Source organism: Chiloscyllium plagiosum, unplaced genomic scaffold (assembly GCF_037043375.1).
Source record: "Chiloscyllium plagiosum isolate Xiang-an unplaced genomic scaffold, Cpla_swu_hap1 HiC_scaffold_6, whole genome shotgun sequence".
Lineage (NCBI taxonomy): Eukaryota > Metazoa > Chordata > Chondrichthyes > Orectolobiformes > Hemiscylliidae > Chiloscyllium > Chiloscyllium plagiosum.
In genome coordinates, this window is record NW_028270144.1 from 16859434 (window position 1) to 16885812 (window position 26379).

General features: G+C 41.9%; 1 protein-coding gene across 1 annotated transcript; it reads left to right on the plus strand.

The window, feature by feature from the left end:
- The first annotated feature begins 2213 nt into the window (after positions 1-2213).
- Positions 2214-24517, plus strand: LOC122550477 (sperm axonemal maintenance protein CFAP97D1). The gene is given in 6 exon segments (XM_043691245.2): positions 2214-2431; positions 13068-13148; positions 15737-15855; positions 20439-20631; positions 23366-23420; positions 23423-24517. Coding segments are annotated over 6 exon segments (594 nt in total). The 5' UTR covers positions 2214-2338; the 3' UTR covers positions 23476-24517.
- The last annotated feature ends 1862 nt before the right edge of the window (positions 24518-26379 follow it).

Here is a 26379-nt window from a genome sequence, read left to right on the forward strand (position 1 = left end):
TTCAGGTGGAAGCTGGAGAAGTGTAGCATTGTGAAGTTATCTGTCAGTTTGCGGTAAAGTGAGATGTTGAGGTGCCCATCCTTGATGGAGATGCATGTATCCAAGAATGAGACAGATAGTAGAGAATAGTCCATGGTGAGTTTGACGGTGGGATGAAACTTGTTGATATCACTGTGTAGTTTTATCAGAGAGTCCTCGCCATGGGTCCAGAGGAAGAAAATGTCGTCAATATATCTGGTGTATAGTGTTGGTTGGAAGTTCTATGTAGAGAAGAAGTCTTGTTCGAACCTGTGCATGAAAATGTTGGCATATTGGGGTGCAAATTTGGTCGCCATTGGCTGTTCTATGTGTCTGGATGAAGAACTGGTTGTCAAAGGTGAAGACGTTGTGATTGAGGATAAAGCGGATGAGTTGTAGGATGGTGTTCGGAGATTGGCAGTTGTTGGTGTTGAGTACTGAGGCTGTTGCCGTGATGCTATTATTGCGGGGATGCTGGCATAGAGTGCTGAAACATCCATTGTGATGAGGAAATCACACAAATTCCTGCACACACCCTCTCACAGACTTAAACCCCTTTACACTCACACTCACACACATACGCACACCCTCTCACAGACACTCATAATCTCCCCCACCTCTCTCCACACACACCCACATGCACTTATACACATATAAGTTTGTGGGGTGAATTTGTACTTGCAGAATTACATTGGCTCAAAAACTGCATAAATCCATGTAAGATCCTGTAAATCCCTTTTTTAGATTGGAATCAGTCTGACCATTGTGGCACAGACAGCCTCACAGGGAGTTAACACCTTCAATACCTTATCTGGGCCGAGATGACACCAATTGTTAAAGTGCACTTGAGAATGTAACTTTTAAAGAAGATTTTGCGATTTACATATGAAAGAACTGAAACCAACATGGTAATTCTAAAAGATGAGAGACTTAACAAACAATTGGGGTCTTTTTCAATATATGATTTCAGTTACATCACACTGTAAACCTTTGCTATAAATTCTGTGTCTTACAATGTTATTCTCCACAATCAGCTGATGAAGGGGCAGCGCTCCGAAAGCTAGTGCTTCCAAATAAACCTGTTGGACTATAACCTGGTGTTGTGTGATTTTTAATTTTGTCCACCCCAGCCCAACACTAGTGTGATTTTTAATTTTGTCCCCATCAGACTTATTAACAGATCTCTCATAAATTAGAGTTGATGTTTCTCTGCACCTTCTCTGTAGCTATAGCACTTTATTCTGCATTCAATTCTGTTACCCTAATGTACCTATGCAAGGTATAATTTGTCTGGAAAGCACACAAAACAATACCTTTCACTGTATCTTGGTACATGTAACAACAATAAATTAAAACAGATAAGATTTGGTTTGAACATTAGCACGCAGTGATACTTGGGGCCAAGTTTCACAGGGCAGGTTGGAGGTGTTTGTATTACTGGGGGTGGGTCATTCTTGATGGCCAAAGGGCACCAAGTGTCTCTTTCACAAAGTTGTTTAAAACAAAAATTCCAACCCCTAGCCTGCTGCCCACGCCAACCACATTCTTGTCTGAGCAGTGTCACATTGTGGGCCATTGGTTTGGGGAACCCCCAATCAGTGTCCATTCGTGTTTATTTTTAAACTGGCAAGCGGGCTGCTGATTTGTGGGGGACTGGGCGAGGGGTGATTGGGAAGACCAGCCACCCCAATCACATTTTTAGGTGTCCCTTTCCCCGCAGAAAATACCTTCAACAGATGTAGGGAGTAGGGTGTAAAATCGAAAGCTTGGTGGTTTGCTTCTAATGGTCCTTGTGGAGAGGCGCCTATGTGGTGTGCTCGCCAATGCAATTTGCTATCTATCCCGGATACAGCCCAAGCGAGAGTTTGAGGGTCACAAACAGGGTACCGTGTGTATAATAGAAAATCTTCGGCCCTCGATATTGCACTGACCTGTAGAACCCAACCTGAAGCCCAGCTAACCTACACTATTCATTCCCTAAATTACATTAGTCGGCTCAAATTGAAAGTTTTAAGTGGTCACTTTATCTTTCCATCGTCAGTTTTGGTTTAATATATTTCCAGTGTTTTGTACAAAACATTCGGTGGAAGGCGATCCACAGGGCAGATGCAGCTGGGATGTGGGGGCGGTATTTTTTCCCATTCGCCTCTGGCCAAACACTTTGAACAGAGGAGCTTCCCTGGAGCTAGCCGCTCGCTTGTCATAGCAACTGACACATGATCAGGCGCAAACATGCCAGACACACAGGAACGCTGCATACCCTAAACATGCCTTAAGCATCCTGTGCCCGCCCGGATTCGCTGCTCTCCCGGTCTCCACCATGCACCGCGCCTACCAACCGATTCTGCCCACTGGAAACAAATACCTGCAGGAGAAATGGGACCGAGTTTGTTACCATGAGCACCGGCGAAAGGTAAGGCAAAACGGTCGGAGACTGAGCTACCCCGAATAAATCAGCGCTTGTCACTACCGCCAGGTGAAGGAGGGCTTTGTGTCTGTGGTGTAAAAGTGAAGACCTATTCACTTAACCAAACAATTAGTGTTTGCGTCTGTTTAAACTGTCTTTCTAACCCTTTATAGCTCGAATATTTAGTGCGTATGGATTTTCTTTTTGCATTGAATTGCACTTTTGAAAAATCCAATGCTCGGTCCCCTCTTGGTTTTCTTTGCTCGCCTTTTCAATGTATGTCAATATTGGAGGTTGAAATTGCCATGTAAATTCTGTATGTAAACAATAATTTGTGACAGCTTCAGGCTCTGGCCACCAGGTGGTCCTGTGGAGTGACTTTCGAAATTCTTCGCCATTCCGTAGCTATCTTACAAAGAAATACAAATAATTTACACTCCCTAACTCCAGGCAACACCACAAGTCACCTACTAATGGCAGAGATATATTATTTCTTCTACTATAACTGTGGGAACGTTGCAAAACGTCTTAATTAGCTGCAAAGTGCCTTGGGACATCCTGAAGTAGTGAAGTGCAAACATAATATAAAAGCAGAATGCAGTGGATACTAGAAATCCGAAAATAAAGACAAGAAATACTGGGAAAACTCAGTAGGTCGAACAGAGAGAAACAGGGTTAACGTTTCAAATCAAATATGTCAAGAAGAAATATGGGTATTAAAAATTGAATTCCTATTCACTGAGCTGATTTCAAACTAAAATAGTAACAGATGCCAACCTGTCAATCACATTACTTCATAAATTGTGTTGAATTGAAATGTTTCATGATGCTAGCACATTTTATTCTGTAAATAGTTCAAATGACTTTGCAAGAGCCTAGCAGTCTTTGATGTACTGCTTTTATAACTGATGCAAACAATATGCAATTCATCACAGTTAAATTAAGGTTGCATTGTTTATCATTTTATATGGTCAGTAACCACATGATCTATTATGGCAGGTCTGTTTCTTTTATCATTTTGACATAAATATTGACCCTAGATATACTGGTATTATTATTCATGTTGGAGCAGCACTTAAATGCATTATAAAACGTCTGATTTTCAGAATGTTTGGATTTTACGTCATTCAAGTAAACATGATCTCCTACAACTTGGCTCATCACTTTGAGAGCATTTCCCCAAAGGTCTTTATCACACAGCCTCCAGGCCTAATTTGTCAGCTGTAGTTCAATTGGTTGCATTCTTATTTCTGAATCTGAAGGCCTGAAGCAGAGACTTCTGATGCGATCAAGGCTGATGCTGTAATGTAGTACTAAGGGAGTCTGCACTGAGTGGTGCTGTCTTTTGGATGAGATGTTAAACCAACATTTAGTCTGTCTGTAACAGATACCATTGAACTATTTTGAGAAATAGATTGAGAGTTCTCACTGATGTCCTAGCCAATATTTATCTGTGAACCAACATTGGAGAAATAGGTTAATGGAATTAGAATATTTGGGTAGTTGTTTTTGACCAGTGCTAGACTTGATGGGCTGAGAAGCTGTTTTCTATTCTGTAGAACTCAATGAGCCTGAGTACTTTCAGGATATTTTCTTATAACAGTATGTTCTACAACCAAGCAGACAGCAGCACCCATTAATGAGGTAGGATTAATGGATGATCTCAGAGTAAAGGAGTAGCAGTGAACAGCGAGTGATTGAATTTTACATTCAATTTGAGCAAGAGAAGAGTGAGACTAAGACAAGCATTTTAAATTTAATCAAGGCATTTAATCAAGGTATGAAGGCAGCACTGGACAATTTCCCTGAACTGGGAAATTAGGTTAAAAGGAAGGATAATAGAGATCCAGTAGCAGACTTTTAAAGAGATATTTCATCACACTCAGAAAAGATACATTCTAGTGAGAAATACTTACTCTGGGAGAAGGATGCACCAACCACGGCCAACCAAGAAATTTAAAGATGGTATCAAATTGAAAGAAAAACCTAATAATTTTGCAAAGATTAGTGGTAACACTGAATATTGCACAAAGTTTAAAAACCAGCAAAGAATGGCAAAGAAAAAATTAAGCGGGAGAAATTAGAATATGAGAGAAAGCAAACTAAAAAAGCAAGAATAAATAGTTAAGAAATTTTATAATTATTTAAGAAATAAAGGAGGCACAACGCGAGAATCTACAGGCCTGTTGGCTGAATACCCTCACAGGGAACTTGCTGCAATCTGTTAGAATGAAAGGCACTTAAAGTATTTTAACATAATGAGGCAGGGTCAACCTGGATTTGTGAAAGGGATATCAAGTTTTACTATTTTGTTAGAGTTCTTTGAGAAAGCAACAAGTAACATAGATAAAGTGAAACTTGTCAATGTGGATCTCCAGAAGGTATATACGGTGACACACCATAAAAATAGAGAAAATAGGAGCAGGAGGAAGCCACTCAGCCCTTCAAACCTGCTCCACCATTTATTGTAATCATGGCTGATCATCCAACTCAACAGCCTGTTCCCGATTTTCCCTATATCCTTTGATCCCTTTAGCCTCAAGGGCTATATCCAACTCCTTCATGAAATCATACAATCTTTGGCCTTGAAGATTATGACACAAAATAAGAGTTCAGGGCTTAACTGGTGAAATATTAGCATGGATAGATTAGTTAATTAGTGGAAAGCAGGAATAGGATTAATTAGGTATTTTTTCAGTTGGTAAGCTATAACAAGTGGAGAGCAACAGGGAGGAGAAAGTGAGGTCTGCAGATGCTGGAGATCAAAGTTGAAACTTTATTGCTGGAACAGCACAGCAGGTCAGGCAGCATCCAGGGAACAGGAGATTCGACGTTTCGGGCACAGGCCCTTCTTCAGGAATGAGCAGAGAGTGTTCAGCAGGAGAAGATAAAAGGTAGGGAGGAGGGACTTGGAGGAGGGGCGTTGGAAATGTGATAGGTGGAAAGAGGTCAAGGTGAGGGTGATAGGTCGGAGTAGGATGGAGGCGGAGAGGTCAAGAAGAAGACTGCAGGTCAGGAAGGCGGTGCGGGGCTGGAGGGATTCGGCTGAGATAAGGTGGGGGGAGGGGGGATGAAGAAACTGGTGAAGTCTAAGTTCATCCCCTGTGGTTGGAGGGTTCCCAGTCGGAAGATAAGACGCTCCTCCTCCGACCGTCGCGTTGTTGTGGTTTGGCGGTGGATGAGTCCAATGACCTGCATATCCTCGGTGGAGTGGGAGGGGGAGTTGAAATGCTGTGCTACAGGGTGGTTGGGTTGGTTCGTCCGGGTGGCCCAGAGGTGCTCTCTGAATCGCTCCGCAAGTAGGCGGCCTGTCTCCCCAATATAGAGGAGGCCACACCGGCTGCAGCGGATGCAGTAGATGATGTGGGTGGAGGTGCAGGTGAATCTGTGGCGGATATGGAAGTGAGCAACATGGATCATTGCTGTGGCCTCAACTATTTACAATTATTGTAATGATTAAGATGAAGGGATTACATGAACAGTAGCTACATTTTCTAAAAACATAAAGATAGATAGGATGTAAATTGTGAGGAGGACATGAGTAGTTTGCAAAGCGATATCGACGAATTAAGTGAATCCCTTCTTCCAGGTCTTTTATTTTATCTTCCTTTCTTCTGTCTCTCTATATGGAAGGTGAATGCTGGGAAAGTGGAGGAGGGGGCTTGGGTTGGTGGTGGGAATGGGATATGTCCAGTGATGGGGGGAGGGGTCATGGAGAACAGTGAATAGCAAAGTCACACCTCACTGTGTCTGAACAGACTATCTGCTGTCGACAGGCTTATCCGCTCTTTCACTAGTTGCAAATCCAATGGGAGTGGATGAGTATACAAATCGCATACAGTTTTAACCTGGAGGCAGAGAGATATGAGCCACAACATATCAAAACCGAGATGAATAAGTATTTGAAAAGGAAACAAAATCTGAAAACGCCATGGGAAATTCGACTAGAATAGGTGACTCTGGTTGGAATGTGAGTTCTTGCACAGGACTCATCTTTATAAATCATCACGCCACAGCTGGAGTATTGTGCTCAGTCCTGGGCACTGCACGTTAAGAGGATGTCAAGGCCTTGAGAGAGTGAATGGGAGATTTACTATGAGTCATGAACAACTTCGTTTGAGCCAATAAAGAGAAACTTTTCACTGTTAGGATGGTCAGTTACCAAAGGTTCATATTTTTAAGGTAGTTGGCAAAAGAACCAGAGAAGAGATGAAGAGTTTTGTTTTATTCAGCAAGTTGTTGTGATCTCGAATATGCTGCCTGCAAGGGCAATGAAATGTAATTTAATGGAAAAGGGAAATTGGATAAATAATTAGCGATGAAAATCATAGAAGTATTTGGGGAAAGAGGAGGGGAGGGAGGCTAATCACAAGCATGATGGGCTGAATGGCCTCCTCTGCATATAACATTCTATAACTCATGTCATGCTGTCATCTCTGTGAGACAGCATTAATTCCTACTGGTTTTTCAATGCCAACAAATGTCCTTTTGAACTTCAAAGCAGACTTGGACAGGTTGCACTTGTAAGTGGCAGTTTGTATGGAGCAATCAAGATATTTCCATGGAAACACAAAGCATTTGCATGATGGACTGACTGAGATGAATGTTCATTTTTATAGAGTGCCACAGATGTTTGGATATTAAATTAAGTCCATGTGTTGGTAGAAAGCTGTGCGATTGTCGAATCTGGTTCAGGGTATGGTTCACAGCTCATGTAAACATTTATGGAACTTTAATGCGATGAATCACATGAGAAGCTCAACCTCAGTGTGGTTGTGAGCTCCACCCACACCCTTCCTCCTACTTGAAGAAGTGGATGTGTTTTTGTCAAATTTGAGGCTAGCTGCCACGAGATCATAAGTTTGAAACACTTGGGCTTCATGTCCATTGGTGTGGGGGTGGTGTGAAGCAATGTATCATAATGGAATGGTTAAAATGGCTCACAGCGATTTGAAGCAAGATTTGCTTGAGGGAGGAAGAAGTAAAAGCTTGGCCCTCACTGAAATGATTTAGTTTGTGCACTGGTTTCGGCTGGCTTTCAAAAAGTAATTGGATAGGCACCTGCAGGGAAACCACTGTACGTAGGACTATGGGGAAAAATAGGAAATTAGACTATGCAAGTTGTTTTTACAGAAAGCTGGCATGGGGTTGATGAGGCGAATGATTTCCTGTGTTGTAACTCTGACCTTAGTCAGCAGCTGGATTATTCTCCCTCATCCGCCTAAAACCAGCATGTAAATGACAAAAATAGAAGAAAAGTCCAGCTGTGAGGCCTATTGGCGTTTTAGGGCATGACTTGCCCCCTCCTGGAGATGGCATATAATCTGTTGAGTTGACCCTGGGGAGATACTTACACCTTTCTTGAAACCTCCATAATTCATTGCTGGGGATAAAGGTCGTGGGTGATCACCTTCATTCACCACCAGGCAAGAGCTTTAAGTGATAAATTAATTGTCAATTAAATACTTAAATTGTTATCATCTTATTGATTGGTGGAATAGGCTTGAATAGTCAAGTGCTCCTATTCTTTCTCTTCTTATAAGCATTAAGAATGATGTTGCTAGGATAACAACCATATTGGGTGCTTCTGACAAAACTGTCAAAGGAACTCATTACAATAGAAACTATATTAAGTAGGTGAGTGTTTAGCTATGAAATTACTGCTATAAGCTGCAAGCTGGCCTTTGAATCAAGGTGAATGTTCCATGACAACAGGTTATACATGCTATTGATTACATTTACACAAACCATATTATCCAAGTTTACATAGTGTTGAATCAGTTAAAGGAATGCAATGGAACTACAAGCGACATTTAAATAGATTAACTCTCACTCCAACAAAATCCAAAATGTCACAAATTGGTGAGACCAACTGATTTCAGTGTTCTGGTCAAGATTAATCCATCAAAAAAGAAACAGTATTTAAACTAGGATTTTCAAAGCATACAGTTTCCAAACACACTGCCAATAAGAAATACAAAGAAGAAATTTGAAACAAACCCAGAAAAATGCTGGAGAAACTCAGCAGGTCTGACAGCATCTATGAAGAGAGAAACAGAATTAATGCTTTGAGTCCAGTGTGACTCTTCTTCAGAATTAATCTGTCCAGTGAGATTCAAAATATAATTTATATACAAATGAAATGGGTTTGTTAGTGAATGCATCTAACCACTTCAGCACAGATGAATTAATGGCATAGAATAAACAGCACACAGCAACAGGCCAGTTGGGGGAGGCTGTGGTAATGTCACTGGACTATTACAGAATTTGAGGTTCAAAACCTACTATGGCAATTGTGAAGTTTGAATTCAATAAAAATGTGGAATGTGGTTGACTCTTAATTGCTCTCTGAAAAGGCTTTGAAAACCACTCAGTTGTATCAAAACTGCAGCAAAGTTTATCAAAAGAAGAAAACCGCAGTTGAAGCACCTGGCATTGAGCTCTGCACCAGAAATGGTAACACAGTCATCAACCCCATAAAGTCCTCCTCACCAACATCTGGAAGATGAGCTAAAATTGGGAGAGCTGCATCACAAAGCCGCCAAGGAATAGTCTGACATAGTCATATTTACAGAAATATACCTTCCAGACAAAGTCACAGAAAATACCAACATTATCATCATTCCTGGGTAAGCCGTGTCCCGTCAGCTGGACAGACCCATTGGAGGTGACTTTAAGGTAGTTTACTGTCAAGGCCCTGGGAGTCCTCAGATTTCAATGTGGACCCCAGGAAGTCTTATGACATCAGATCAGACACAGGCAAAGACACCTCCTGCTGATTAAAACCAACTGCATCCTGTCAGCTGATGAACCAATACTCCTTCATTTTGAACAACACTTAGAGGAAACACTGAGGATGGTAAGGTTATGGAGTGTACTTCATTGTCCATCCCCAACAGTAGTTTGAACTACCAAAACTGACAGAGCTGGTTGAGTCCCAAAAGACATAGCTGCTAGACTGAGTCTGTGGCTGGTGGTGAAAAAACAACAAGAGGGATAAATCTACTTGAGCGCATCTTCACCAATGCATCTGGCCATGATAGTCTTGAGACCAGTGATCACCGCATTGTTCTTGTGGTCCCAGCTTCATCTTGAGGATACAATGGCACCACTACTGTGTTAAATGTGGATAGATGTCCACGCAGAGCTGTAGGCCATCAGCAGCAGAATTATATTCAACCACAAACTGTAACTGCGTGGCCTGGCATATCCCCCGCTCTGCCATTACCATCAAGAGGAAGCAACATGAGATAGACAAAGCTAAGCAATCCCACAACCAATACATTAGATCTAAGCTCTGCTGTCCTGCCACGTCCAGTCATGATTGGCGGGGTCAAATAATCAACCAACAGGAAGTGGAGACTCCACAAATATCCTCATCTTCAATGACAGGGATGACCAGCACACCAATGTTTAAAAAGAAGTCTAAAGTGCCGAGTCTATGATCGATCCTTGCCAACTCCTGAGGTTTCCAGCATTTCAGTTGGCAGTCTTTAACCAATCTGTCTCACTCTATATAATATTAAAATTTGGTTGCAGATGCTAGAAACTGCAAAAGTCTATGCTCACTAATAACATCCTAGCAATAGTACTAAAAACTTGTGTTCCAGAACTAACTGTGTCCCTAACCAAGTTGTTCCAGTTCAGCCACAATGTTGTTATCTACCCAACAATGTGGAACATTGTCCAGGTATGCTATGTAAAGCAGGACAAATACCACTCTATCTGACTATTCTCAATCAGCAGCAAAATGATGGAAAGGGCTTTAGTGCGATCAAACGTCACTTGCAAAGAAACCTGCTCATTCAATTCAGTTTCGGTTCTGCCAGGGCCACACAGCTCTTGACTACATTACAGTCTTGGTCTAATATAGACAACAGAACCAAACTCCAGACCTGCCCGTATCATCAAAGCCACATTCTGTCGAGCATAGAATAAAATCGCCCTAGTGATATTAGAGGCAATGGTAATTGGGGAACATTCTCCACTGATTGGAAGGTGTCATCAAAGACCCTTAGTAAAACTGGAATAAATAAGAATCAAGGTGAAAATACTTCACAGATGTAAGTTATACTTAATACAAAGGAAGATGGTTGTGATTGTTGCAGTCAGTCATCTTCACTCCAGGACATTTCTGCAGGAGTTCCTCAGAGTAGTGTGTCAGGCCCCATCTGCAGTGGTGTTTCATCAATAACCTCTCCTTTGTAAGATCAGAGCTGGGCTTGTTTGCACAATGTTCAATACCATTTGTGGCTCCTCAGATACTGAAGCAATCCATGTCCATTTGTCGTCAGTCATGGACTAAATCCAGACTTGAATTGACAAGTGGCAAGTAACATCTGTGCTACACAAGTGCCAAGCAATGACCATGTCTAACCAGAGAGAATTTATGCATTCCCCCCTTGATGTTCAATGGCATTACCATTCCCCACTATCAACATCCTGGGAGTTACTATTAATCAGGTATTTATATATTGTGGCTACAAGAGCCGATCAAAGACTAAGTGTTCTGCATCGGGTTACTCACAGACCTGTGTTCCCAGAGCTTCTCCACCATCTTCAGAGCTCAAGTCAAGTATGATGAAAGATTCTCCATTTGCCATATGGGTATAGCTCAAACAACACTCAAAAAACTCAACGCAATCCAGGACTAAGTGGCTCACTTGATTAATACCCAATCCAGTATCTTCAATATTCACACCCTTCATCACTGAGGCACGGTGGCAGCAGTGTGTATCATTTACAAGATCTACTGCTGTATTTCACTAAGGTACTGTGACAGCCCTTCAAATCCTTTTCCACATGGAAGGGCATGGGAACAGTGATGTCCCCATCCTAAGAACAAATTGGTCTTTACTGGTGTTGATGCTCCATGTGAGCCTCCTCAAAACAAAAATCCTACTGCTTTAATGATAGGTAATGAAAAATTCAAAAATGGGGTTGATACATCTTTTTGTTAGCCCCATGTATTAAGAATTATGGAACAGTTACACAAAGCTAAGATCAAATCAGCCTTGATTCTAATTCTTGGGTTTGTAGGTTAATTGAGATTCCTTTTGAACTGCCTGGCAGCACTTGGAGAGAGTCTTTCACATTGTGTTACCTGCAGCGCAAAGGTGTTTAAATGACTGTTTATAAAGCTATGGCTATCACAGTAATCATTCCATGCACAAAGATATCTGGTCAATGACAGACTGCTGTTGTCGTCAGTATTTAACCCTTGGTTTTTTGTACTTCCCTGGAGGGCGAAACAGACATATCAGCAAGCTTTGGGCTGAGGGGGAGAGATAGTCAGTCACCATATGACCTCTTCTTATTGGGTCTCCCTGTTTGAAGTTTCTCAGACTCTTTACAAATGTGACATGCCATTGTCTTCACACAGAACTTTGCCAGACAGTTATTTAATTTATATCTGAAGTTTTTTTTTCCTTTTCCACTAACAGATACTTTTTAAAGGAAAATGCATTCTGGAATTAAAAACAGAAAAAATATCTGCAGATAAAATAACAGATAAATACTGCAGGGTCCTGATCCATCATTGTAACAAAAGGCTTGAAGGACCAAATGGTGCTCCCAGAATTCATTTACTTAATGGCTATTTGATCTAGATATAAAAAGTAAGACTTCTCATCGCCAATATATGCTCATCAGTTTATCTGTCAAGCTGCAAGTAGTATGAGAGATAAAATGCTGCCATTGAAGGAACTTACTTAAAGCTAGTTTGATTATTCTATTGGGATGATTGTATGCCTGAGTAACTTGTCTATTTTCAGATCTAATTGGGAGTGGACTTTATAAAACCATCAGGTCCACGTAGTATGGTTTGAGAGAACTACACTGGTCCCTGTACTCTTTGGATAAATGTGAGGTGTTGCATTTTGGAAAAGCAAATCAAAGCAGGACTTAATGGTAAGGTCCTAGGGAGTGTTGCTAAACAAAGAAACCTTGGAGTGCAGGTTCATACTTCTGTGAAAGTAGAGTCGCACATAGATAGGATAGTGAAGAAGGCGTTTGGTATGCTTTCCTCTACTGGTCAAAGTATTGAATATAAGAGTTGTGATGTCATGTTGTGGCTGTGCAGGACATTGGTTAGGCCACTTTTGGAATATTGCGTGCAATTCTGGTATCCTTACTATCGGAAGGATGTTGTGAAACTTGAAAGGGTTCAGAAAAAATTTACAAGGATGTTGCCAGGGTTGGAGGATCTGAGCTATCGGGAGAGGCTGAACAGGCTGGGGCTGTTTTCCCTGGAGCGTCGGAGACTGAGGTTTATAAAATCATGGATAGGGTGAATAGACAAAATCTTTTCCATGGGTGGGGGAGTTCAGAACTAGAGGGCATAGGTTTAGGGTGAGAGGGGAAAGATATAAAAGAGACCTAAGGGACAACATTTGCACACACAGGGTGGTACGTGTATGGAATGAACTGCCAGAGGAAGTAGTGGAGGAAATTACAGCATTTAAAAGGCATCTGGATGGGTATATGAATAGGAAGGGTTTAGAGGGATATGGGCCAAGTGCTGGCAAATGGGATTAGGTTAGGTTAGGATATGGACGGGTTCGACTGAAGGGTCTGCTTCCGTGCTGTACTTCTCTATGACTCCATTGAACAATTCCATTTTTGCTTTAACCTTCTCTTGCAGGTCAAGGATGCAAAGTCAACAGTTGACAACCATTCTCCTGAGACCTATTCTCATCTTAATTTGAAATTTAAGAAGCTGAAGGTAATGCCTGTAATTTCCTGCTGTCTCTTATTGCTTTCAATCCTTTTACCTTTTCTTATTGTTACTGATGTGAGGTTATTCATTTCAGACTGCATTTTCCAGTGTCCACGTGACCGAGATGGGAAACATATCCAATAGAGACAATAGTTTCAAAAAACTTAAGTGAAACCAAAGAAAATGTACACATTGTAAATGGAACCTATCAGATGCATCTACCTGCTCTGAACTGCAGTGCTAAAGGTGATCGTCCAGTAGAGACTTTACTATGTAGATGCAGAAATGATCTTTCCACTTGTGGACAGGACTCAACAACAGGGACTATCAATACAAGATGGTCATTAATGGTGTTTTGAGAATGCAAGTAGTGAGGTAGATAAAATAGATGTAGTATGTCTGGATTTCTAAAGGCATCTGAAAGTTAATAGGTAACAGCTCTTGGAGTTAGAGATAATATATTTACAAAGACAGAGGATTGGTTAACACTCAGGAAGCGGAAAATGAGCATTTTAAAGTTGAAAGGCGGTAGTGCCTCAAGGATCAGTGCTGGAGCCTCAACTATTTATCATTTTGATTAATGACTTAGCTGAAAAGATCAAGAGTAATTTGCCCAAATTTGTTGAGAACGCAAAGGCAGGTGGAAAGCAAAACTGTGAGGAGGACACAAAGCTGCTGCAAAAGGAGATGTAGGCAGCAGTTAAGTGAGCAGACAACAAGATGGCAGATGGAGTATAATGTGTGTATAAAGTGTTCACCTACATTGTAAAGTAGAAAATCAGATTTGTTTTTAAAAAGACGTGACTCTTCTAAATGGTGATGTTCAAAAAGACTTGGTGTGATTGTACAAATTACACAGAAAGTTAGTATATCGGAACAGCAAGCAATTGAAAAGGTAAATAGCATGTTTATCTTTATTGCTAGGGGATTGGAGTAAATGAATTTAAAAGACTTGTCACAATTGTACAGAGTTTTGCTGAGAGCACACTCGGAATATTGCGTGCAGTTTTAGTCTCCACCTTTATGATAGGACGTACTTGCATTGCAGTTGGTACAGTGGTGATTCATTAAATTGTCCCCGAAACGAGGAAGCTATCCTGTATTGAGAAGCTGGCTAAATTGGGCCTACATTCTCTGGAGTTTAGAAAAATGAGAAGCGATCTATTTGAAACATACAACGTTCTGAAGAGGTTGATAGCGTAGATGCTGAGAAGTTGTTTCCGCTTGTCAGGGAATTTAAAACACATGGGCAGAATCTCGGGATAAGGGGCCAATCATTGTGTTTTTGCAGGAAGCTAGATAAACACAAGGGAGAAATGAATGGAAGGATATGCTGATATGGTGAGGTGAAGTATTATGGCTTGTGTGGAGCATAGGCCCCAGTGGACACAATTGGGCTGATTAGCTTGTTTCTGTGCTATAGATTTTATGTTTCGACATACATATTGGTATTGACTACAAATTGAATGGAATACAGAAAATTCAGCAAAACATCTTCTGTCTCTGAATACAGCTGCTGACCATGTTTATGCACACAGCTCTCTCACAATGCACCAGAAATGCTGGTTCAGCTTTTATGCAACCAGATTGTGTTAAGATGTGGAAATTTTTTTATTGCTATTGAATGATGCTGGGAAACAGTGGGGAGAGTATGGTGTGCAGTATTGAAATCAGTGAGATGCCTAGTTAACACATTTTCCCATGCTCTGATAGCAGCAAGCAGTTTTGTTTGTCAATGGGACAGCAAGCATGTCAGGATGAAACATTGGTGGACAGTAACTGGAACTCGTGCCATCAGGATGTGGGAGCCTCTAATGCTAAGTTCTGGAATGTGAAATTGTTTCATCATTTTTAAAATTTAAGTCGTTTCCCCCCCCCCCCCCACAACGTTCCTTCTCCTCATCTCCTGAAGACGCAGTCATGCTGAATCCCAGTTCAAGTCCCACTTCAGACAAGTGATCGCATAATCTATGCTGACATTTGCCATGATGTACTGAAGTAGTGCTGTACTGCCCAAGGATAATATCTTTCAGACAGGATGATCCCACTGACAGATCCCAGATATTTGTGTAAGATCCCATGGTACACCTTGAAGAGGAGTAGGGGAGTACTAATTGGTTTCAGGGACAATACTTATCCCCATCAACATCACTAAAAATAGATTATCTGGTCATTAACATATTGCTGATTGTGATATTAGAAAAGTGCAAAATGTTGGAAATACTCAGCAGGTCAGGTAGCACCTGTGGAGAGTAAAATAGAAATAGGTTTTCAGGTCAATGACGTTTAATTAAAAATACTGTAAATGGGAGTTTGCTGTAGGCAAATTGGTTTCCTAAATGCTAAGAGTGACTACACTTCAAAGTAATTACTTACTCGAATATATTTTGGGACACCATGAGATTATGAAAGGCAATGTATAAGTGTAATGTCAAGTCATTTTTCTGAGAGTTCTCCAGAGCAAGTTTCTGTAACAATCAGCCCTGACCAGAAAGTCAGATTCATCTCCTTAAATGTAAAATATGAATGTATTATTTCCCACAAAGAATGGAGTCAAAAGGTATTAATTGTATTTTATATACTGTATATCACAGCTTGAGGAAGATAGACTGTCCATCATTGAAAGAGATAACCAGCTGTTGCTTCAAAAGATGTCAACAATCATGAGGACCACAGGCCGAATTGACAATAAAAATGAGTATAAATTGAAAAGGTAATGTTTCTGACTTCTGCTCATCCTTCCTGGATGTGCATTCTGACAATAAGTATTTAGATGTGTTCCGAGGATTGAGTGTTCCTTGTAGCTCCTTGCAGCAAGTAGCATACTTGAAGTTTACGTTTTTAAAATTAAATGTCTATGGTTACCAATGCCTGTCAAGTCCTCAGGAATTAAAAAATGTTTTTATTTTCACCAAATTACCCAGCAAAAAGGAAGGCCAATAAGCTGAATATGTCTGCGTTGGCTCTTTGAAAAGGTTATCCTGTTGATCCTAACCTTGCCCTGGTCTTTACCCATAGTCTTGCAAAAAGGAAAAATCTCCTCAAATATATATCCACCTCCTGTTTAGTAGCACTTCCAGATCTTGACAAGACGTTAGGTCAGATTATAACCTCATGTTGCCTTTGACTCTTTTTCCAATTAACTTGAATCTGGTGACTGATGCTCCTCCTACTGGAAACATTTTCTCATTTACTTCAGCAAACCTCTTCCTGACTTTGAACAATCCTCCCATTAAATCTCCCCCTAACCTTTTCTGCTCTGCGCAAAACAATCCCAGCTTTTCCAGACTCCCAATATAACTGAAAGTTCCTTGTCTGTGGAACATGAACATCACTAGCAGCTTGGGACAGACATGGACTGAACCCAGTGCAAGTCCAAGCTATTAATGTTTATTAATGTTTAAACTGTGAATAGAAGCATGGTAGACCAAGGCTTCACCAATGCTGCCTTCCATTAGGTTTCAGATGTGGGATCTGACGTCAATATAACATAGCTACTGAACACGTGCGTAAGGAACTATTATTCATGTTGAGGTATAGTTAACCCTTTAATCTACATCAGGTATTATTCTAATAATTCTTCTCTGCACTCTCTCCATGTCCTTCTTAAAGTTTGAAATACAGAAGTAGATGCAATGGACTGGTGGAGAGAACAGGATGGTTGGAAGCAAGAGGTCATGTAAGAAAACTCAAGGAACTCTACTTCCAACCAGAGCTGGCAACTCAACTGCACGTCAGCTTCCTGGAACTTCTGGTTGAAATAGGATACTGACAAGGCCTAATAGTGACAGGGAATGTAGAAACCAATAGAATAGTTTGCCAACCTTGTCTCTGTCATAGTGCGATTCAGCAATTATACTTGAGTTTACCTACTTCCAGTACTGTACCAAGAGAGTAACACAGAGATACTGACTTATGGATGGAACGTTAAACTGAGGCCTATCGGTCCTCTCCATTTCACATAAAGGATCCCATGGCCCTAATATGATTAAGAACAAGAGAAATTTTTCAGTATTCTAGCCAGTATTTCCTCAAGGCAGATGAACTCAGGGCATGGTTAGGAACATGGGACTGGGATATCATAGAGATCACAGAAACATGGCTCAGGGATGGACAGGACTTGCAGCTTAATGTTCCAGGATACAAATGCTACAGGAAGGATAGAAAGGGGGGGGTGGGGAGTGGCATCTTTGATAAGGGGTAACATCACGGCTGTACTCAGGGGTGATATTCCTGGCAAAAGGTCCAGGGAAGTTATTTGGGTGGAACTGAGAAATAAGAAAGGGATGATCACCTTATCGGGATTGTAAAAACACCGCCCCTCCCCCCCCCAGATTTCAAGAATAATAGGATGGTATTGTTAGGGGATTTTAACTTTCCAAACATGGACTGAGACTGTCATAGTGTTAAGGGTTTAGATGTAGAGGAATTTGTTAAGTGTGGACAAGAAACTTTTCTGATTCAGTATGTGGATGTACATAGAAAGGGTGCAAATATTGACCTACTCTTGGGAAATAAGGCAGGGCGGGTGACTGAGGGGTCAGTGGGAGAGCACCATTGGGGCCAGTGACCATAATTTTATTAGTTTTAAAATAGTGATGGAAGAGGATAGACCGGATCTAAAAGTTAAAGTTCTAAATTGGATGAAGGTCAATTTTGATGGTATCAGGCAAGAACTTTCAAATGCTGATTGGGGGGCGGCTGTTCACAGCTAAAGGGATGGCTGGAAAATGGGAAGCCTTCAAAAATGAGATAATGGGAGTCCAGGGACAATATATTCCTGTTAGGGTGAAAGGAAAGGCTAGCAGGTGTAGGGAATGCTGGATGACTAGAGAAATGCAGGTTTTGGTCAAGAAAAAGGAAGCCTATGTCAGGTACAGACTGCAGAGATCGAGTGGATTCTTAGTGGAGTATAAAGGCAGTAAGAAAACATTTAAGAGGGAAATCAGGAGGACAAAAAGGGGACATGAGATAGCTTTGGCAAATAGGGATAAGGAGAATTGAAAAGGATTTTCTAAGTACATTAAGGAAAAAAGGGTAACTAGAGAGAGAATAGGACATCTCAATGAACAGCAAGGCACCTCCATGTAGAAATGGAGGAGATGGGGGAGATACTAAATGAGTATTTTGCATCAGTGTTTACTGTGGAGAAGGACATAGAAGATATAGAATGTGGGGAAATAGATGGTGACATCTTGTAAAATATCCATAATACAGAGGAGGAGGTGCTGGATAAATCCTTAGGTCCTGATCGGGTGTACCTTTGAACTCTGGGAGAAGTTAGCGAAGTGATTGCTGGGCCCCTTGCTAAGATAGTTTGATCATTGATAGTCACAGGTGAGGTGCCAGAAGACTGGAGGTTGGCAATTGTGGTGTCACTGTTTAAGAAGGGTGGTAAGGAAAAACCAGGGAACTCTAGACCAGGAAGCCTGATATCGGTGGTGGACATGTTGTTGGAGGAAATTCTGACGGACAGGATTTGCATGTATTTGGAAAGGCAAGGACTGATTAGAGATAGTCAACACGGCTTTATGTATGGGAAATCATATCTCACTAACCTGATTGAGTTTTTTGAAGCACTAACAAAGAGGATTGATGAGGGCAGAGCGATGGACCTGATTTACATGGACTTCAGTTAGGCGTTCGACAAGGTTCCCCATGGGAGACTGGTTAGCAAGGTTAAATCATACGGAATGCAGGGAGAACTAGCCATTTGGATCCAGAATTGGCTTGAAGGAAGAAAATAGAATGGATGTAGAGGGTTGCATTTCAGACGGGAGGCCTGTGACCAGTGGTATGCCACTTCTTTTTGTCATTTACATAAATTATTTGAATGTGAACAAAGGAGGTATAGTCAGCAAGTTTGCAGATGACCCCAAAATTGGAGGTGTAGTAGACAGTGAAGAAAGTTACTGGATTAGTGATGCTGGAAAAGCACAGCAGTTCAGGCAGCAGCCAAGAAAATTACCTCAGAGTACAACAGGATCTTGATCAGACAGGCCAATGGACCGAGAAGTAGCAGATGGTGTTTAATTTGAACATAGAACATAGTCTATAGAACTGTACAGCACAGTACAGACCCTTAAGTCCTTAATGTTGTGCTGACCTTTTATGCTCTTCTAAGATCAAACTAACCTATATCCCGTACATTTCACTGTCATCATATGCCTATCATTTTAATGTCCCCAGTGTATCTGACTCTACTACCACTGCTGGCAGTGCATTCCATGCACGCACCACTCTCTGTGGAAAGAATCTATCTCTGACAGGGGCAACATGGTAGCTCAGTGATTACCACTGCTGCCTCACAGCACCAGGGACCTGGAGGTACTGCATGTTGGAAAGGCAAATCAGGGTGGGACTTATACACTTGATGATAAAGTTCTGAGGAGTGTTGCTGAACAAAGAGATCTTGGTGTGCAGGTTCATAGTTCCTTGAAGATGGAGTCACAGGTAGATAGGATAGTGAAGAAGGTATACTTTCCTTCATTGGTCAGAGTATTGAGTACAGGAGTTGGGAGGTCATGGTGTGGCTGTACAGGACATTGGTTAGGCCACTGTTGAAATATTGTGTGCAATTCTGGTCTCCTTCCGATTGGAAGGTTGTTATGAAACTTGAAAGGTTTCAGAAATGCTTTGCAAAATGTTGCCAGGGTTGGAGGATTTGAGCTGTAGGGAGAGGCTGAATAGGCTGGGGCTGTTTTCCCTGGAGCGTCGGAGGCTGAAGGGTAACCCTATAGGGGTTTATAAAATCATGAGGGGCATGGATATGGTAAATAGACAAAGTCTCTTCCCTGGGGTGGGGGCATCCAGAACTAAAGGGCATAGGTTTAGGGTGAGAGGGGAAAGATTTAAAAGGGACCTAAGAGGAAACTTCTGTACACGCACCCCAAAGAGTGGTGCGTGTACAGAAGGAGCTGCCAGAGGAACTGGTGGAAGCTGGTACAATTACACTATTTAAAAGGCATCTGGATGGGTATATGAATAGGAAGGGTTTACAGGGATATGGGCCAAATGCTGCCAAATGGGACTAGATTAATTTAAGATATTTAGTCAGCATGGACGAGTTGGACCAAAAGGTCTGTTTCTGTGCTGTACATCTCTGAATGACCTAAATGGTCATTCATCTAATTTTGATTCATGGGAACTTGGTGTGTACAAATTGGTTGCTTCTTATGCCTGTATGGTCGTGGCTACAAAAGTAATCTGTTGGCCAGAAAGCACTTGGGAATGTCCTGATGATTGGGTAAGAGGCTAAGTTAATGTGAGCTTTGTTTTAAACTGCCTTTAAATCAGTTTAAATGGTGAAAAACGTCACCGAGAACAGCTGAGAGTCAATCAAGAAAACAAGACAATGAAGGAACGCCTCAAGCTGGTCCAGCCTCAATACAATCATCTGAAATGGCATGAAGACTGGTATAAAGCTGAGAAGCTCATGGACCATATTGCTCACTATCCTCGTGGCTGGTACAATGGACAGAACTCAAAGGTAATTTCTCCAATCGGTGGGAGACCAGCACTGTTTCTGTATGCCATATGTGTGCTGCATTGGTGAATACTTTAATTCTCTCCAGGGTACCTGGAAGGCTGCTCAAAATGTTCTCTGTACTATGAGGATATAACTCGGCGGCACGGTGGCACAGTGGTTAGCACTGCTGCCTTACAGCGCCAGAGACCTGGGTTCAATTCCCGCCTCAGGCGACTGACTGTGTGGAGTTTGCACGTTCTCCCCGTGTCTGCATGGGTTTCCTTCGGGTGCTCCGGTTTCCTCCTACAGTCCAAAGATGTGCAGGTTAGGTGAATTGGCCATGCTAAATTGCCCGTAGTGTTAGGTAAGGGGTAAATGTAGGGGTATGGGTGGGTTGCGCTTCGGCGGGTCGGTGTGGACTTGTTGGGCCGAAGGGCCTGTTTCCACACTGTAATGTAATCTAATCTAAATCTAATCTAATCTAAAACTCTCCCTGAGATCTCTACATTCCTCCAATCCCAACTTCTTACACATCCTCTCATCCACTTTTAGGAACCCTGCTTTTAGCTGCTGAAGACCAAAAGTCTGAAATTCCCTCCTTAAACTTCTTGCACCTCTTTACCTCTCTCTCCTCATTTCAGATGCTCCTTAAAACCTCCCTCTTTGATCAAACTGTCAGCTGTCATAATAATGTGACACAAAATTCCATTGATAGCACACCAGTGAAGCACCTTGTGATGTTTCACTACAAAGGAAAACCCCGAGGTAAATGCATAATGCTGAAGTTTCTCAATTCACCAGACCCTGCACCCCCTCTCTCTCCAAGCTGCCTATTGCACTCAAACCAGGAAATGGACAGTGACTTATTTCCTGCCAACAGTGCTGACATAACCACTTGACTGAGCCAGAGTCACATTGTATTCTACAAAGTTACTCCTTAGATACATTACCAAACCTTACTCAAGTCATGATTTTTAAAAAGCATCAAGTAAAATAAAACCGTGTGGATAAACTTAGGTGATTCCTGGGTTTCCTGAGAGATTTTGGGAGTACTTTAATGAATTCACACTTATGGCACAGAGCTCCTCACCCACTCATTTTAAATTTAAACTCTCAGCTGCATCTTAGAGGATAGCTCTCTCACCCCTGAGTCCAAAAGTTCTGCATTCAAGTCTCACTCAATGTCTTGAGCCCAAAACTCTATGCCAATACGGTCAGTGAACAACTGTGTTGTGACCTTTCAAAAGCGATGTTAAATCAACGCTCTGCCAAGTAGGCGTTAAAGGTCCCATTGCACTAAACTGAAGAAGAGCAGGAGAGTTCTAACTGGTGTCTAGGGTCAATATTTAACTTCCAACAAACATTACAAAAATAGATCAGCTGGTCATGATTGCATTGATTTTGTGGGAGCTTGCTGTGTCCAAAACTGGCTGCCATGTTTCATTACAACATTGATCACACTTCAAAAGTACTGAATTGGCTTTGAAGTAATCATGAAAGGTGCTATAAAAATGCAATTCTTTTTTAATGCATGGTTACGGGATTAGAGTTCAATTTTCGATGGAACCCTCTGTGTGTTTGTTTGGATTTTCAGGTACAAATCCAAAACTGAAGTCAATGGGAATCAGGAGAAAAGTTTTCATTGGTTGGAGTCAGACCTGGCACAAAGGAAGAGGGTTAGGGTTGATCATCTCCAACAAAAGAGTATTTAACCATCTCCTTCTGACATTCATTGACATTACCACAGCTGAATTCCCCACTATCAATATTGTGAGAGTTACCATTGACAAGAAATACTTCAGCTGCAAGATCAGGTCAGGGACTAGGAGTTCTACAGTGAGCAACTAATTTCCTCACTTCTCATGACCTGTCTGCCACCTACAAAGCTCAAATCAAGAGTGTGATTGAACATTTAGGGTGGTATGGGGCTCAGTGGTTAGCACTGCTCCTCACAGCACCAGGGTCCCAGGTTCGATTCCAGCCTTGGGAGACTGTCTGTGAGGAATTTGCACATTCTCCCTGTGTCTGCGTGTGTTTTCTCCAGGCACTCTGGTTTCCTCGCACAGTCCAAAGATGTGCAGGCCAGGTGAATTGGCCATGCTAAATTGCCCATAGTGTTAGGTGCATTAGTCAGAGGAAAATAGGACTGGGTGGATTACTCTTCTGAGGGTCAGTGTGAACTTGTTGGGCTGAAGGGCCTGTTTCCACGCTGTAGGGAATCTAATCTAATCACTTCACACTTCTCTGGATGAGTCCAACTCCAACAATATTCCAAAGAGGCTTGACACCATCCAAGACAAAGCAGCCTACTTGATTGACACCCCTATCCAGCACCGATGCATAATAGCTGCAGTGTGAACCATCCATAAGTAGCTCTCCAAGGCTCCTTTGACAGTAGCTTCCAAAATCTCTATCACTTAGAAGGACAAAGGAAGGCAGATGAACAGCGAACCCCATCACCTGAAAATTTCTCTCCAAGCCAAACACTTTCCAGACTTAGAACTATATTGCTGTTCCTTTCCCTTGGCTGGGCCAAGGAGCTGCCTTGGTGTCCCTACATAGCAAGGATTACAGTGGTTCAAGAAGGCAGCTCATCACTACCTTCTCAACATCAATTCGAGATGGATAATAAAGGATGGCGTAGCTAGTGATGCCCCTATCCCACGAATGATTTAATAAAACTATTTGATTTGTTTTATTTAGATTGATCTATGATAGGTTTTCTCCTAATCGACCTTTTACTTTTTATCCCCAGACAAAATCTGAAGCTGTCAGATCCGCACCAGCGAGAGGAACCAGCAAAAGTAAAAATATACAACCAAGGGGCTCACAGTAAAAGTCAACAGGAAACATGGAACCAAGTGACATGAATCAACTCCACAATATCCTCAATTCTAATCCCCATTGTTCACATTAGTACATCTAAACAATCTACCTTCTTTTCAATGACAGATAAAGCTGAAATCCACATTCGATCGCGAGTGTAATTTGCCTGTAGTACTTAGTGTGCCTTCAAGTTTTTGAAACTTGTAACGTAGACTGGACAATCGAATATGCCTTCTTTGAATTTTTCCTAATTTTCTATCAAGCAAGATTCTACATTAAGTACACTGATTTATTAACAATATCTCTGGATGTCAGCAGTTTAGGAGGATCAGCGAGTCACTGCCGCTTTGTGGGTGTGGATAAGGTTGAGTGAAGAGGGCAGTTGAGTCGGAGGAGAATAAAGTATGAGAGGGGTTATTGGGGGATTATTGAGAAGATGAGAAGAGAGGACTTTGGGGTAAGGGAGTTGGGCAAGAGGGGTAGAATGAAGAGGCAATGGTGGAAGACATATTGGCTGAGGAGGTGGATATGGGCAACTGAACTCTAGGGTGGCATTAGGGATTATGCTATGATGATGGAAGCAAAGCATTGGTGGTTTAGAGGGCTTCTGGCAAGGGAAAGGAGAACTGGGTAGAGACATTGAGAGGATGGAAGAGGATTTGAGGGGGAGTTGGTGGGTGAGGTTGATTGGATGTGAAGGGGTTATTGAGCAATTGTGGGAAATTGAGGGGGTGGATATGATGTGGGTAGGTGCGATTGGAGAAGAGTATTTATTGGGCATGTGAACTGATTAGGGAACTATGATGGGGTTAGAGGACATTAGACAAGGAAGGGGAATGGGATGGGGCGGGGGGGGGCCATAAGAAAATTCTGGAAAATGACGGACATCAATTTAATCAAGATAAAAAGCACAGAAACTGAGTGGAAACTGAAAACTACAATTCTGCGGATGCTGGAAATCCAAGAAAAGAACTAGAGAGACTAAAAGAGGTCACAAAGTTTGTTGTATCTGTTGAGAGAAATAGATTTAACATTTCATCTCAATGACCTTTCATCAGAATATTAAAATGAATTACTTCAGTATAAAGGCCTTTGAGTGTTTATTTGGGGGTGTAGCGAAGTAAAGTTGCTACATTTTCTGACTCTTTAGTTGGATGATGGACTGAAGTTGTACTGTGGATCCTCAGCAACTCGCTGAGAGGAAAGCACTAATCTCAGAGACTCTATGATGTTTTAATGAGACCACATAATCTGCCAAGTGTGCAGGACAGCTTTGCTTTTGCCGGTTTGAGATGTTTGTTATATATCCCTGCCGGAAGTATGGTCACTTTGTTCAACTTTCAGCACCATGCTATTCTCTGTTGCTTATTAATGATGTTACCGCTGTTGTTAACTTGGGTTTCTGCCCCTCGCCTACTCCACCCGCATCACCTCCACCCAGAATAAACCACATTGCACAGAAAACACATCCTACAACACAAAACAACTTGCGCCTCTCTCATTTGTCTTCAAAGTAATTCATATCACTTCGAAAATTGTGATACATCCCCATGCGTAAAAACAACTCCACCTTTCCTGCATCAGGAGATGAAAGATCACTTTGTACAAAGTTCATGTTTGTTGGTTGTTTGGGCCAGTTGTTGTTGTGATCTGGAATGCACTGCCTGAGGAGGTGGTAGATGCAGCTACAGTTAAAACATTTAAAAGACATTTCAACAGGTACATGAACAGGGATATCGGCTAAATAGAGTCATAGTCAAAGAGTCATAGAGGTGTACAGCTTGGAAGCAGACCCTGCGGTCCAACCCATCCATGCTGACCAGATATCCCAACCCAATCTAGTCCCACTTGCCAGCACCCGGCCCATATCCCTCCAAACCCTTCCTATTCATATACCCATCCAAATGCCTCTTAAATGTTGCAATTGTGCCAGCCTCCACCACACTCTCTGGTAGCTCATTCCATACATGTACCACCCTCTGCGTGAAAAGGTTGCTCCTTAGGTCTCTTTTATGTCTTTCCCCTCTCACCCTAAACCTATGCCCTCTAGTTCTGGACTCCCCACCGCAGAGAAAAGACTTTGTCTATTTATCCTATCCATGCCCCTCATAATTTTGTAGACCTCTATGAGGTCACCCCTCAGCCTCTGATGCTCCAGGGAAAACAGCCACAGCCTGTTCGGCCTCTCCCTGTAGCTCAGATCCTCCAACCCTGGCAACATCCTTGTAAATTTTTTCTGAACCCTTTCAAGTTTCACAACATCTTTCCAATAGGAAGGAGACCAGAACTGCATGCAATATTCCAACAGTGGCCTAACCAATGTCCTGTACAGCCGCAACATGACCTCCCAACTCCTGTACTCAATACTCTGACCAATAAAAAAAAAGCATACCAAACAGCTTCTTCACTATCCTATCTACCTGCGACTCCACTTTCAAGGAGCTATGAACCTGCACTCCGAGGTTTCTTTGTTCAGAACACTCCCGGGGACCTTACCATTAAGTATATAAGTCCTGCTAAGATTTGCTTTACCAAAATGCAGCGCCTTGCATTTATCTGAATTAAACTCCATCTGCCACTTTTCAGCCCATTGGCCCATCTGGTCCAGGTCCTATAGTAATCTGAGGTAACCCTCTTCGCTATCCACTACACCTCCAATTTTGGTGTCATCTGCAAACTTACTAACTGTACCTCTTATGCTCACATCCAAATCATTTATGTAAATGACAAAAAGTAGAGGACCCAGCACCGATCTTTGTGGCACTTCACTGGTCATAGGCCTCCAGTCTGAAAAACAACCCTCCACCACCACCCACTGTCTTCTACCTTTGAGCCAGTTCTGTATCCAAATGGCTAGTTCTCCCTGTATTCCATGAGATCTAACCTTGCTAATCAGTCTCCCATGGGGAACCTTGTCAAACGCCTTACTGAAGTCCATATAGA